Source organism: Leuresthes tenuis, unplaced genomic scaffold, assembly GCF_036924035.1.
Source record: "Leuresthes tenuis unplaced genomic scaffold, fLeuTen1.0.hap1 SCAF_24, whole genome shotgun sequence".
NCBI classification, from domain to species: Eukaryota; Metazoa; Chordata; class Actinopteri; order Atheriniformes; family Atherinopsidae; genus Leuresthes; species Leuresthes tenuis.
The window spans coordinates 3,490,056-3,504,552 of NW_027325378.1; the positions used below are offsets into that span (position 1 = coordinate 3,490,056).

The 14,497-nt window shown below is 44.0% G+C and overlaps 1 protein-coding gene across 1 annotated transcript in view; it reads left to right on the forward strand.

Moving 5' to 3' along the window:
* Positions 1-227: 227 nt before the first annotated feature.
* The window catches only part of tmx3b (thioredoxin related transmembrane protein 3b), a 33,158-nt gene continuing 18,888 nt past the window's right edge, over positions 228-14,497 (forward strand). Inside the window, exons 1-10 of the mRNA XM_072378187.1 lie at positions 228-329; positions 591-648; positions 1,261-1,300; positions 4,046-4,169; positions 5,224-5,269; positions 9,153-9,233; positions 9,633-9,732; positions 9,936-10,013; positions 10,333-10,399; positions 13,984-14,082. Coding sequence (XP_072234288.1) covers positions 296-329; positions 591-648; positions 1,261-1,300; positions 4,046-4,169; positions 5,224-5,269; positions 9,153-9,233; positions 9,633-9,732; positions 9,936-10,013; positions 10,333-10,399; positions 13,984-14,082 — 727 coding nt within the window. The 5' untranslated portion in view covers positions 228-295. The remainder of the gene's footprint in view (positions 330-590; positions 649-1,260; positions 1,301-4,045; positions 4,170-5,223; positions 5,270-9,152; positions 9,234-9,632; positions 9,733-9,935; positions 10,014-10,332; positions 10,400-13,983; positions 14,083-14,497) is intronic.

A 14,497-nucleotide genomic window follows, 5' to 3' on the forward strand; every position in this document is an offset into this window, starting at 1 on the left:
TTATTCATTGATCAATGTAAAGGGTCGTCACACGGAACACATTTAACAGGAACTCCTGTTGTTACTTCTGTTTAGGACTTGGTTTGCACAGATATGTTGTTGCGTGATCAATTTCACATTTCAACCGAGCTATCTGTGAAATTCAAAGAGGAGAAAATGATCAAATTCATAAGCAAACGTGCAAAGTACTTTTAGTGTCCATCGGTGTTGCCTTCGGGAGCCTGCGTAACTCCGCGCATGCGCAGAGAACGCTTTTAGCAGCTGTATTTCCTGCTTGCAGTTTCCACTCGAAGCGATGGCAGAAGTGAAAGCTTCCCTGATTTATGGAGGTACGTTGACTTTTTGTTTCCTGCCCCACTAACACTTCATTTCATATATAATCATAATGTGTGTTTAAAACGAGCCTTAAAGCAGCTCTTGATGAAACTGTGGCGCAAACTGAAGCACAGTTAGCAGGTACCACAGCTTTAGCTGGTGATGCTTCAGTCATTTGGTGTCAGCCTCCATGAGAATACACGCTTAAAGGCTCTGGTTGCCACTCAGATAAACATGCATTTAATCTGATCAGTGTGTCTCTTTTGTCATTGCAGTCTTAGCAGCTTACTTAAGTTCAACGGTGCTTGCTTTTGTTGAAGATCTAGATGACACGTAAGTGATGCACCCATGATTGCTCCACACTTGAGCTTCCTGATGCTGTTTCACTAAAACACGATCATTCACAGCATAAATCGAGCCAGTGGCTGCTTCTTTTTGACTTTATCCCAACTTATGCATGTATTGTATGAATAAGTGCAGCCACATTTAAAGCTGTACATTACATTGTTAAAGAGCCCCAGGTTTCTGATAGCAAGCAGAAAGGATGTAACAGTGATGCTTGTGGTAGGACATGTCTGTCCATTATGTGGGGTATGTGTGTACCTTTTTGTTTAAGATTCATAAAAACTGTATAGCAACTGTCTTGTAAATCAAATGGTAGTTTTAAGGCCTTTCATTCCAGGTTTCAGCAAACCAAAATGTGGGAATATGATGCCTTTTTTTGCATTTTGGAGTAAACTTGATGCTAAAAACCAGAATAGACAATTATTTGTGCTCTCTGATGTATTTAATGTCACTTTGATTGACCATAGAGAAAAAACAATTGCATTTATATCAAAGGTGCTCTAATGGTTCTGTTGTATGAATACCATGTGATTATCTTAAATGATCCAGGATCCTCATCAAATCACCACGACTGTAACATAATTGTTGTCTTTTCTACAGATTTAAAGACACCAGAGTGAATGACATCTGGCTGGTTGATGTGAGTCTGACACCACACGCAAACGCAGGCACACATGCACAGACTAATCTGGGTCCATTGAGCTATGCTTTGCTTCGTATCCAGCACTCCGCTGTCTGGATCATCGCTTGCGGAAGTGGCAGCAGTCTGGGTGGGAGTAATGAGGGGGGGGGGCGCGCAGGCTGTGATTATTGAATGAGAAGTCATGCATGCCAGGCAAAGCCAGGGGGCTTGCAGAGGTTTATATCAGAGTTTAGGTCCAGGCCCATTAAAAGGGAAGTTGCTGCCGTTGCTAATGTCTGCTGCAGGAGTAAGTTCTGACTTTAGGGAGTTTTAATGCATTTATGTCACTATTTCAATCATTTTTGCACAAATTCATAAAACCTTCACAACACAGTATGTGTACACTGCCAGATTTCTGTGTCTGGATAAGCTGATGAGTGGTGAGTGCATGAATTGAAGCAAATGGCATCCCAAAAGCCAGAAATACTTCATAAGAGTTGGTTGACCTTGATATGGACATCCAGAGGGTAAAAACTGTGCTCACACGTTTCCAGAGAAACTACAAACAATTTCTAACTGCTTTATGAAGTTTTCACTGATTATTAACATTTAATAACAACAAACACGCATAAGAAATGCTTATGATACAACCTGAACGTTTTTCTTTTGAATTTCAGCAGAATTGTGGGTGTTATTTGCTAAGGAAAGCACAACTAACCAATCAGAGGAGACTTGGCTTTCTTTAGATTCTGTTCAGCACAAAACTGTGACGATACATTAACAAATAGATAATAAACCAATTCAGGGCGGGGAAGTTTAAAGGAAAGCAAAGAAAGATGCCATGAATGGCTGATGAAGAACACGGGGAACTTTAGATTTAAAATGTACGTGAAGAATGTTTGTTTCTTAGAGAAATAGATAAACATTCTGACTAATTTGAATAGATGGTAACAGACATGCTGAGTAAAATCTTTCAGACATACAGAATAAACCATTAAAATTCAAACACACGATTGAGTCACTTCTTCTAGTCTTTGTGCAGGAAAAACACCCGAAAAACACACTCTGTCCCTATTACAGCCTGTTATTTATTCAGAAATATAGGTTTCGAGCCACATCTGCACAGACAGAAGTGTCTGTGGCTCAGAATTTTATTTTGGTTTGGTTATTTGTGTGCGGAAAATGTCATTTACGCACGCTGATCCCTCGATTTAATAAAGTTATTGTTGTTCGAATATATGCGTGAATTATTTCTTTTGTGGCTAAAAAGAAAGATAATAACACAGCACACCACTTGTGGCGCAGAGAAAAGTGTTTGGTAAGCAAGAAGATGAAGAACAGAGGAGACAAAGAGAGCTGTGCACCTCCGATTAAAAAAAGATGCAACAGGCTGTAATTAAGAGTTTAATATTCGCATACACAGGTCAAAGGGCTCTGCATGCAGACATGTTGCTCTATGAGAAACATTTTTAAGGTTCTACAGATTTCTTTAAAGGGGAACTCCGGTATTTTTAAACCTTATTTCTGGCATGAAATACGTTCATCTGCTCACCGAGAACAGTTTGGTGAAAGTCGGCGTCCTTCTGAAGATATTTAGATAACTGGAGATCCATATAACGGAGTGAACGGGGCTTAGAGGATGCAGCCTCTAAATAAGGCATTATCTGTCTTTATTTCACCCATACTTTAATCTATAGGAGAGCTAACGGAGGGATTTCTACACAGGCACTCTACTGGGACCACTTCATCCACACGCCCCCCTGCAGCACAGTTTATTCACTCCGTGCTCTGTGACAGTCGGCTAACTTCACACAGAGTTTGCTGCTGATAGTTTTGTGCAACATGGCAGGATATTTATCAGATTTTGACGACGACTTTGAGTAAGATGGACGTCCTTACCGGAGTAAATGAGCTGTGCTGCAGGGGGGCGTCGATGACGTCATCCCAGTAGATGAGTGTGTAGAAAGCCCTCTATAAGCCCCCCGATAGCCGCCAATAACAACAACACAGCAGCTATGAGCTAACAGAGCTATAGCACACGTTCATTCATTCATTCTTCTTAAAGTATTGGTGAAATAAAGACAGATAATGCCTTATTTAGAGGCTGCATCCTCTAAGCCCCGTTCACTCCGTTATATGGATCTCCAGTTATCTAAATATCTTCCGAAGGACGCCGACTTTCACCAAACTGTTCTCTGTGAGCAGATGAACGTATTTCATGCCAGAAATAAGGTTTAAAAATACCAGAGTTCCCCTTTAACATCTTATGGCATTAAATGAATTCAAGATCGCCATTTGAAAAAAAGATCACGATCCTTCCTTCGATAGATGATCCTATCGAATCGCCATCGCTACCCGTGACTTGCTGAGGATGCATAATTTTGGGATGTCTGCCCAAATGTCTTAATTTCAAGTTCTTCTTGCTGCCTCTCGCAGTGTGAAACACTCGAAGGAAAGGAAAGTGTTTTCTACAGTTCAGTGCGAGGTGAACAGTCGCAGATTTCTTTTCTAATCTCTCAAGTTGAGTTGCAGAAACACAGAAACACTCCAGACTTCCTCGATGTCCCAAACAAACCTTCATCCTGTCTGACTAACAGTTAGAATCTGAGTGCATTTCATCAGACACGCAACAATAAGTGGAACACCACGAAGCAACATTTGCGTCGCTCAGTGCCTTTTGTTCAGATGAAATAGCTCACACCCGGTCAGTCGGACCCAGTTTGTGATGACATGTGAGACTGACTGCGTTGTTGTGTGTTTCAGTTCTACGCTCCATGGTGTGGCTACTGTAAAAAACTAGAGCCGGTATGGCATGAAGTGGGAGTGGAGCTGAAGAGCTCCGGCTCGCCGGTGCGCGTAGGAAAGATGGATGCCACTGCTTACTCAGGTGAGCTTCTCACGTGCCACAGACCAAGCCGCTCTTTTATGGACTGAGCTGCCTGAAGGTTGGATCGTGTTACTTTGACATGGATGCACTTACTGGTCAAACTAAAGTGTAGTTATCAGTCTGTTTTCAGACAATCATATATTCAGAGCTTGATAGTTAAAGGGGAACTCTGGTATTTTTAAATCTAGACCTTATTTCTGGCATGAAATACATTCATACGTCCTTCAGAAGATATTTAGATTCCTCGAGATCCATATAACGGAGTGAACGGGGCTTAGAGGATGCAGCCTCTAAATAAGGCATTATCTGTCTTTATTTCACCAATACTTTAAGAAGAATGAATGAATGAACGTGTGCTATAGCTCTGTTAGCTCATAGCTGCTGTTATGTGGCTACTTGCAGCTATAGGAGAGCTAACGGAGGGATTTCTACACAGGCACTCTACTGGGACCACTTCATCCACACGCCCCCCTGCAGCACAGTTTATTCACTCCGTGCTCTGTGACAGTCGGCTAACTTCACACAGAGTTTGCTGCTGATAGTTTTGTGCAACATGGCAGGATATTTATCAGATTTTGACAACGTGAACGACGACTTTGAGTAAGATGGACGTTCTTACCGGAGTGAATAAACTGTGCTGCAGCCATGCTGTGGATGAAGTGGTCCCAGTAGACAAGTGTGTAGAAATCCCTCTGTTAGCTCTCCTTTAGCTGCAAGTAGCCACATAACAGCAGCTATGAGCTAACAGAGCTATAGCACACGTTCATTCATTCATTCTTCTTAAAGTATTGGTGAAATAAAGACAGATAATGCCTTATTTAGAGGCTGCATCCTCTAAGCCCCGTTCACTCCGTTATATGGATCTCCAGTTATCTAAATATCTTCCGAAGGACGCCGACTTTCACCAAACTGTTCTCAGTGAGTAGATGAACATATTTCATGCCAGAAATAAGGTTTAAAAACACCAGAGTTCCCCTTTAACCGACACCTATAAGAAGACAACAAAATGCTTTTCGGTGGTCTGAGATGCTAACGTTTGTTCTCTGAGTTGCAGGAATGTCGTCAGAGTTCGGTGTCCGTGGTTACCCCACGATAAAACTGTAAGTGTCACTCTTTAGTTTGCTTTGACTGTTGTTCCCTGACGTTTAACGTGTTCCACGGCTGAATGACTTTGTAAAAGCTAAAGTAAATGATTGGAAGGTCTTATATGGTATTTACTTAGTAAGATGCAGCCGATGGTCAAGGTTTTAAGGATTTTAACTCATTGTACTTTCCAGGTGTGGTTTTACGTTAAACACCACAGAAATGATTCTTGCCCACATCTTAGTTGTGCCATTATTATTCAGACGGTTTGTTGCCACTGCTGTGTTTTGTCCTGGGAGACTCGGCCTGTGGAGACCGATATTTACTGTATCCAGGAGGGATTTGGGTGTTATTGTGTTTTCCTTGAGGCATAACTAACTGACGAACTCTGTTCGCACGTTTTGGACGTCAATTTGATTAGCTTTTCAGAATGCTTTTAATTAAACATTTCTTGGGGATAGATTATGTAAAACGAAGCTAATGAGCTCAAAGTATGCTCCTAAATCTGTTTTTTTCTTGTTTGCTGAGCAACAAAAACAGTTGCTGTGATCCCTCTCTGCTCCTGTCTCAGGTGCAACTCTCATCAAATTACTTCCTGAAGTGTTTTTAACGTCAGATGCAGGGTTTCAGGTAGACGGCAGCTGCTTAGCAGCGGAGCTCATGTTGACAAGAGATGGATGAGCAGAATTTGCTCCATGTTTCTAAAACCGAACCATTTATCATGGCACCGCCGTAATGTGCTTCCCATTTAGTTTCATCAAGCTCATTTTGGAAACTGCCACAGGATCACGGCAGGGCTCATAACATTAAACCAAGCAGGTGATGAAACATCTGTGGAAGAGCATGGGCTCCCTCCCTTGATGACAGAAAGACCTGATTTAGAGTTCATTTTCCCCAGAGTTCATTAAGCCCCGTGGGCTGATGCAACCTTAGCAGCCCTTAATGCATTCTGTTGTTGGAGGCTCCTTGGCTTCAGCTCAATTAGGGAAAGTCATTTGTTTCTTGGGTTTTTTTCTTTCCTATGGGAGGTGCAGTGATTTGAATGAAGTTGACCTTTGTAATAAATTAGGTTTTCTAGTCGTAGCGGTTTGATCAGAACACTTTGTAGGAGGCAGCTTATCGTTGCCATGCTCAGAAGGAAGGAACAGACTTTAAATTAGCTGAAAACCCCTGTAGTGGATTGAGATGGGCTGCAGCTGGGTTGTTTATTAACTTTCACAGCTCCAATGAATAGAAGAAACTTTGAAAACATCTCCGAACAGTCTGTTGAGCCTCCATTTAGCATCAGAATGGGAAAGAAACATGACTTTGATGCCGTGGACTGATGGGGCTGTTGGAAGTGTTTTGAGTTGCTCAGAATCAGCTAAACTTCTGGGCCTCCTACAGTCAGTCTGTAGCCATAAAGCAAACAAGAAATAACATCCAGTGCTGGGCCAGCTTATGACAGAGGTTAAAGGATAATTACTAAACTGGTTTAGCAGAGAGCTGTGCATGCTTCACAGGAAAAACCTCTTCAAATGCACAAAACGGCAGAGAAAAGGGTGTAAGGCTTCCTCCAAGCTAAGAACAGAACTCTGAGGCTGAAATGCTAAAACTGGACAGACGGATACCCAGAAGAACACGTGTGGTTTGCTGATCTTTGGTTTGTGCTGAAACATGCAGATACACAGGAGTCGGACCACAGAGTCTTAGGCCACGGAGGCATCCTGCTCTTGGTAAAAAAAGAAAAAAGGTGTGTGGGATGTTTTTTTTCTGGCACACGTTGGGGCCCTTAATGCCAGCTGAACGTTGTTCAAATGCCACTGCATGGCAGAGCACTGATGCTGACCATTTGCATGCTTTAATGGTTCCTGCCAGCAGGATAAGGCGCCGTCTCTCAAAGCACAATTTATCTGAGGCTCGTTCCAGCGACGCGTCAGTGAGTTCAGTGCACTTCATTAGATGCACAGTCCCTCAGGCCCTCGGTCCGCAGAGCACCTTTGGGATGCTGTTGAAAGACAGAGTCGAAGCATACAAAATGCAGCTGACAAATCTGCAGCAATAATTTGATGTAATTATGTCAGGTTTGTAACAGATGTGGAAGGAGCGGATCCAACGATCTATGATGTATTCAGGCTGCTTTGGGAGCAGTAAAGGTAGAGTTTAGCCTCAGTAAGCCAACCAAAACCATCTGAAATAAAACTATTTAAATCAGAATAAGGGTGCAACGATTAGTCGACAAAAATCGATAACATAATTAGTCGCCGACGTAATTAATTGTCGACGTCACACGTCTTTTTCAGCTGTCGAGCTGAACATCATTTTTCGTAGGGAGTGAGTCATCTCACTTCCTACCTATCTCTGCCTAGATGACCTGTAGAAACAGTGAAATGGCTGCAGATGAATGATCGTCCTCTCTTCTAAAAGTGTCCAAGTCTGGGAGCATTTCACCCTCGATACCCAGGAAAAAATAGATAGAAACCTGCAAGTTGTGTAAAACCGACCTCAGGTGTCACGGGAGCACGAGCATTTGAAGAGGAAGCAGGTTGGACTCACCATGGTTAGATATTTAGCTTGTTAGCGTTGCCTGCTAGCTATAAATAAGAATTGTCTTGGATTTTAACCTTAAAGTGCAACATTGAAATTGTATTATTCAACTTCACAGTCCAAAGGCACAACCAGGCTGTATTTTTTTTTTTAAAGTTCACTTTTTTTGTATTGATCTGACTGTTGGTGCATTACAGCCGCACTCTTCTTAGCATTTTCAGTTAATATTAATGTTAAAAGTCAAGATGAAATATGTCTTGAATGTATCCTTTTTCAGTTTTGGATTGTTTTAATCAGTAATTAACCGATTAGTCGATTAATTGTTCCAATAATCGATGACTAATCGACTATCAAAATAGCCGTGAGTTGCAGCCCTAAGTCAGAATTGAGTGAAAAGTCGAGCTTCACCCATTTTTATACACAGCCTCTTATTTTCAGGGACACACAAGCTAACACATAAAGCTTGATTGCCAGTAGTTTGTTTAGAATCCTCTGAGGACATTGACTGCTTGAAGCCTGGAAGTCATGGGCATAAATAAGTGATGCCAGTCCTTTACCACAGCTGTCCTCAGTCATTTGCTTTGACTTCCTTTTGCATTGCCTGTGAAATTGAAGTAGGTTGGGTTATTAGAGCATTGCCTTCTCCTGGGTCTCTTTCAAAGTATGTTTTGGGTTGTTTTCCATCTGTACTGGAAAGAGCCAACCAAACAAGTTTGCAGTATTTGACTAAATCTGAGAAAACACTTCCGATTGCCAGTGGAAGTCGAGCATCGTGATGGCATCACATTATGAGCAGTTCCAAGCCGTCTCCGTGCTTTTATTCTTCTCATCCGTCTGGTGCTGTTGATATTGGTGTCATCTGTTCAAAGAAAGCTGTTCCAGAGCTCTCGGGGGGGGTGGGAAGTCTTCTCCTTATGTTAGACTTGGATAATGATCTACCTTGCTGTTGGAGAGCAGCTTTCCTCTGGCTGGATGTTGTGCTGCATTAGTTTCTCCTTACCATGGGCTCCTGTGTGGACATCCAAGGCTTTTCATGTTGCCGTCAGTGTGTTCTTCTGGGCGTACCGACCTGTTGACTGAATGTTTTTCTCGTGGGTTTGTTTGCAGCCTGAGGATGGCCTGGTTCACTTGCACTGAACGCTACTTTAATCGCATGTTGTGCAGATGCCAAACTTGGAATCAACTCCAAAGCTCTTACTAGTTTAATTAATGAATAAATAATGGCCCACATCTGTCCATGGAATAGATTTTAGGTTGCTTTCTCTCCAGAAGAAGATTACTAAACTCTTTCTCCAACTTGGATGTGAAAATTCTCAAAGTTTAAGGGAAAATAACTGTAGTTACACTCGTTTTTTATGTGTTTCTCCATTTCAGGTTAAAGGGGGATCTTGCCTACAATTACAAGGGACCAAGGACAAAAGATGATATTGTGGAGTTTGCCAACAGGGTGGCAGGGTAAGTCACAGCCATCAAACAAAATGATATGAAAGTGAGAGCTGAGCAAAGCTTCCCTCATTTCAAAGGAAGACGCTCTGCACTAATGAAAGCCTTCAAAGCCAACGTATCAACACAGGCCGTATTTGTTTCATAGCTAAATGGATTTCTGCCTCTGTCGCTCCACTTTAAGCCACTGTATCACCCGAGCCTGACCGATATTCTCCTCCTTGAGGGGAAATAAAGCTTGATCCAAGACGGGTTGATCAAAAGCTTGGCTCCAGGGTGTCATGCCCTTGCATGTCCACTGGGTGGTGCTATTGGCTCAGAAATCAGCAGCAAGACGTCACATAGCCGTGCTTCATGTTTGTGTTGTGTGGCTTCTCATGTTGATACTAATCTCTGGGTTAATTTTATCAGACCAGCTGTCCGGGCACTCCCCAGCAAGCAGATGTTTGAACACATGATGAAACGACATGATGTCCTTTTTGTGTACGTCGGCGCGGAGTCTCCCCTCAAAGTAAGCACCATTTGGGTCACTGACATGAAGAAAAAATGTTCTTTAAACAGGCGACCTTTACTCTTAAAAGTGGTTGTATTGATGGTGTAAAAGAAGCATTTGTGACATATTTTTACGAGTAAAAGTTGTAGTTTAACTTGTAAACAAATGCATTTAAAGTTATTGTGGAAGTGCTTAAAGCCTCTTTTGTTTCACTGTTGCAGGAAAAGTACAACGATGTAGCATCTGAGCTCATCGTCTATACTTACTTCTTCTCGGCCTCAGAAGAAGCCCTGCCAGAGGTAAATCTTTAGATATGCATCACATGTTTTTTGGCTTTTGGATTTCTTAATGTGTTATGTTTCTGTCATCAGTTGTAATGGATCCCTTATGAATATTGTGCAGCTCTCAGTCCTTCAGAACTGCACCCTTTTTAAAGCACAAACAGGTTATGCAGGCGGCTGCGTTACAGAAGGTCTTCCTGTGAGTTTCACAGTTTTCCGTGGCGCTGCCTCATATTTTCCAGGTGTTTACAGAGCAAAGAGGATTCATGCAGCAGCTGTAAAGTCATTACAATGAAGGGATGAGACATGCTAAATCCTTTTTGTGTGCTTTCTGCAGTCGGTGTCTCTGTCGGAGCTTCCTGCAGTTGTAGTCTTTAAGGATGGAGGTTATTTTACCTACGACGGTGAGTCATGAAGCCCTCCATGTGTTCCCTCCTCTTCCTCTGCTCCTTTCTGTAACTGGAGATGTGTATGTTTTGTTTTCCCATTCGTGCTGCTCTTCTTTAATCTTCCTCACCGCACTGACTTCTGGTGAGCCTGGCCCATCGTAAAGCACCCAGGACTCTGCCCACTATTATATGTGTGTGGTTAGGCCAGTGATGTTGTCGTGGTTAGTCTCTGGGTGGACGAGCATAGCAGGCCTCATTGCTTTGACTGGCATGAGTGGGCGTGAGTGACCGCAGTTTCGGAAAAAGAAGCCTGTGAGGCTGTCCTGTATTCACAGTCCAGCAAAGCTGTGAGCTGAGCTGAATCACCCAAGCAGCAATCAAGCACATTCGACACAAGAGGTCTGGAGGGGCTGCCTTTACGAGAAGGTGAAGCTTCTCAGCGCCGCAGCATCAGTACGCCACAGTTCTCCATGATGTTTTGGATGTGGACGCCACACTGGGCCTGAGCTGGGAGGCGGAAGCGGAAGGAAAGCGCATCGAGGCACAGCACCAGCACGAACGGGCCCCAGTAGTGGCTGTTTGGGAGGTTGGGTGCGCGGCGTGTCACCCGCAGCACAAACGACAGTTCAGCCGCGGCCTGCCAGTTCACGTGCGTCTGCTCCACCTCCCCGTTACGGAAAGCGGGCTTCCTGCTCCAGAACCGCAGCAGCAGAGGCTCGCCGCAGAGGACGCTGACGACAAAAACTCCACACTCCGCGGAGTCCTCCCGGACTCTGATGCAGAGCATGTGGCGAATGTCTGCCATCGCCATGGTTACAGGGCATTAGCCGGCGAGACGGAAAGACTCTTTTTTAGTTCCAAAGAATCTGTGGAAGGAAAACGCTCTCATTATCGAGTTCTGTTGGCCCAAAAATAGTCGAGCGTGTCTTACTTAGCGTGAAAACTCACCCGGCTGGCATGAAGAGAAGGTTTTGTTCTGGGCCCCAGTATCTGGTGCATTTCTCACCCGACCGCTCTCTGAATCTCCACCGATGCCTGTTGGATCGGGCTTTGGAGCAGTCTCAGCCACCGGATGTGGTTCTGTGGCCCTCACTTTGCATGATGCTCTCTCAGAAAGTTTTATCAGATGTTATTCGGCTAAACCTGCGACACGTTTGCATAGCTGCAGCGTCACAGTTTTACTGCATCTTTATCTCATGAAATGCTTTGTTTTCATCGGCCGCCTTTAAGAATCTGCAAACAGCTTCCATCATGTGCTCCCTCTGGCTTTTTGTTTTCATTGAATTGAATTTCTTTAATGCAGTTTGTGAAGAAGCAGATCAGAAAGTCACTGCACACTGCCGCTCTTCCTGTGCAGGTCCCGCTGAGCAGAGACTCTGGACTTTGTCCAGCTGTGGTCCAAAGACATGTTTAATTACTCAAATGCTGCTGCCGTACAGGTCTGCACTGCTACTGCCCCGCATGCACAAGGTGATTTTGATCAGTATTCGTTTGCATACACAGATACGAGGTGGCGTGACACTCGGAGCGCTTTCCCGGTTAATGGTTTGATCGCGGCGCTCCTTTTAAGGAAATGTTCATAAAGCTGCCAGCTGCGAGGCAGGACTTCTTTGCATGTGTTTATTGGAGGCATTTAATCTAAAGACCGAAGGGGAAATGGCACCTAAACAGGTGATATCACCATGACTTCTGTGGATGGAAGTGTTCGTGGAGCTCACCTGTGAATCACATCCAGGCTGTAGTTTGTCTGAAGTCGTGAATGCAGCTGCTACCACTGAATGGACTCGGTTACATCCGTCCCCTCATGTTGACTCAAGGTTTCAGAATGTTTCTTCAAGGTTTTATTTGGTGTTCCAGCTGCAAACGAAGGGAAGACACACCAACATCCTTTTATCCGTCTCTGGGCATCGAGTGCCGGGCAGATGCTCAGATGAGGTTCTGTCAGTGATTCAGCTCAGAGAGATGAATAAATATCTGTTGTGGACTTATCTTTATGCCTTTTAAACTTTAATGTGCAGAATCGGGTGAGACTTGGTGGTGAAAATGCTGACTCGTCTACGTTCTCGAGCCAAACTTACAGATCTCTCTGCATCTGTTGATAACATTTACAATAAACTCTGTAACATTGCTGCTTTTCTACTCTGCAAAATGTAAATGTTCTAACTTTAGGACTCTGTTTCCACGTCTGTAACATTTTAAAGCTGGATCTTTTCACCCAGTGGCACCTCCTGTCTTACCCCGTTAGTCCTCTCCGATGCTCCTCCTTCCCTCTTTCATGCTTCTCCCTGCGGTTCTGCTTCTCTCTGTGCTATTTGCATAGTCTTGGAGGTCTTCTGTGCCATTAACCTTCATCCTTGAAATGTGTCGGAACCTCCTCCTCCCGCCGCTCCGCACTCTGACACCGGATCATCTTCACTCCCCCCCCTGTCTGTTGTTATTCCCTCTCCTGCCCCTCATCTCTCCATCTTGTCTCGGAGCGAGCTTTCGCCTGACAGGCTCCTGCAGGGCAGCGTGGAGTTTGAGGCTCACACCCGGGAAGGGAGCGGCGCTAATTTGTTTCAAGGTGAAGCAGGTTCAGTCAGTGGAGGAGAGCTTCATCAGACTGTACAGTCTCTGAAAGGCCCCCCCCCCGTGCTCTCTCTCTGTGCAGCTTCTGGGGAAAAGTTTGGCAGCTGCATGCTGTCTATAAAGCCAGAACATCTGTGGAGAAGGAGTCTTTGGAATGTGTGCTACATGGACTGACTCAGCAGGCTTTGCAGCGAGGCTCCTGTGCCTTCGCACAGCAGCAGCTCTGAGAAATAGATCCTGATTCTACTGCAGGCTACAACCTTGGGGTTTTAAAAGCATGTTCCAGGTTTTAAGTTGTCATGTTCCGCGTTGTCCTCCCTGATCCGTCGAGGCCCTGCGGCACCAGAAAAGGTGTTAAAAGTCTTCAGTGTTCTTGTAATTACTGTGATGGTAGCAGAAAGGTTGTGATAACTTATTAACAAGTCATAATGAGGTCCCAGCTACATCTGACATCAATTATGAGCATCCTTTGGCCTTCTCAGCTGTTCCTCTCAAGCAGGCTTACTGCAGCCTTTTTGCAGCCCCCCAGGGACAGTTTACATGTTGCATGCAGATGTTAGTGTAGCAACAACATGTGGCTCACACTCAGGAAGGAATCCTCGGCTTTGTTTTCCAGATTTTTGTTCTGCTGAAGCACATATGTTGAATCCTGCGCTTCCTCCTGAAAATTAATGTCTGTTTTTATGCTCTATGGCAGGAAAAAACAGCAGTTCTGAATAAAAATGGATCTTTTTGGAGTGACCTGCTACTTTGAGTGTGCGTTGCTCTCCTATCTGCTCTCTGAGTCTGTTTCAGCCTCCCTGACTGCTTCAGCTCTCTACCTGAATGCTCTGTGATGATTGTTTAGCTGACCTGTGCCTGAATGCTCCCACTCTTTACCTTACATGTGGTAAACGCTGTGATCTTCTGACGGTCCAGCCATCAATACGCTCTGCTTTTGATATGGACAGCTTGTGCACTGCATGTCAATGAGCTGCTTTGTCCTTCTGCCTCTGAAAGGATGTCTCTCTCTCTCTCTCTGTGTGTTGCAGAGTACGAAGACGGAAACTTGTCATCTTGGGTGAACAAGGAGCGCTTCCAAGGATACCTTCAGATCGACGGTTTCACATTGTACGAGCTTGGAGAAACAGGTGCTGTTTTCATACAATGTGTAGCTCCTTTAAGCTTTAATGTAACACTGCTTCTAATAGTCAGCTGTTATTTCCACTTTACACTCGTCAAAGCTTATGTTTTGGTCCTAAAATGTCAGTTAAACTCTGAAAACTGTGGAGCGAGAGATGTCCAGAGATGAGTTTCCAGCCAACAGTACAGAACCTCAAAGTATCCATTTTACTGTCACACAAAACAAAGAAAAATGGCAAATTTTCCCGTTTGAAAAGCCAAATCTGGGCCTGTTTTTTGGCTTTGTTTAGTTTTTTTCATACTTCATCACCAGAATATATGCGGCTCCATTTTCTGCAGACTGACTTCTCTAAATGGCTGTATTTCATCAGCTGTGAGCATACGTTGTGTGTTGTTTATTGCAGTTTTTTCCCTGTGTGTGTG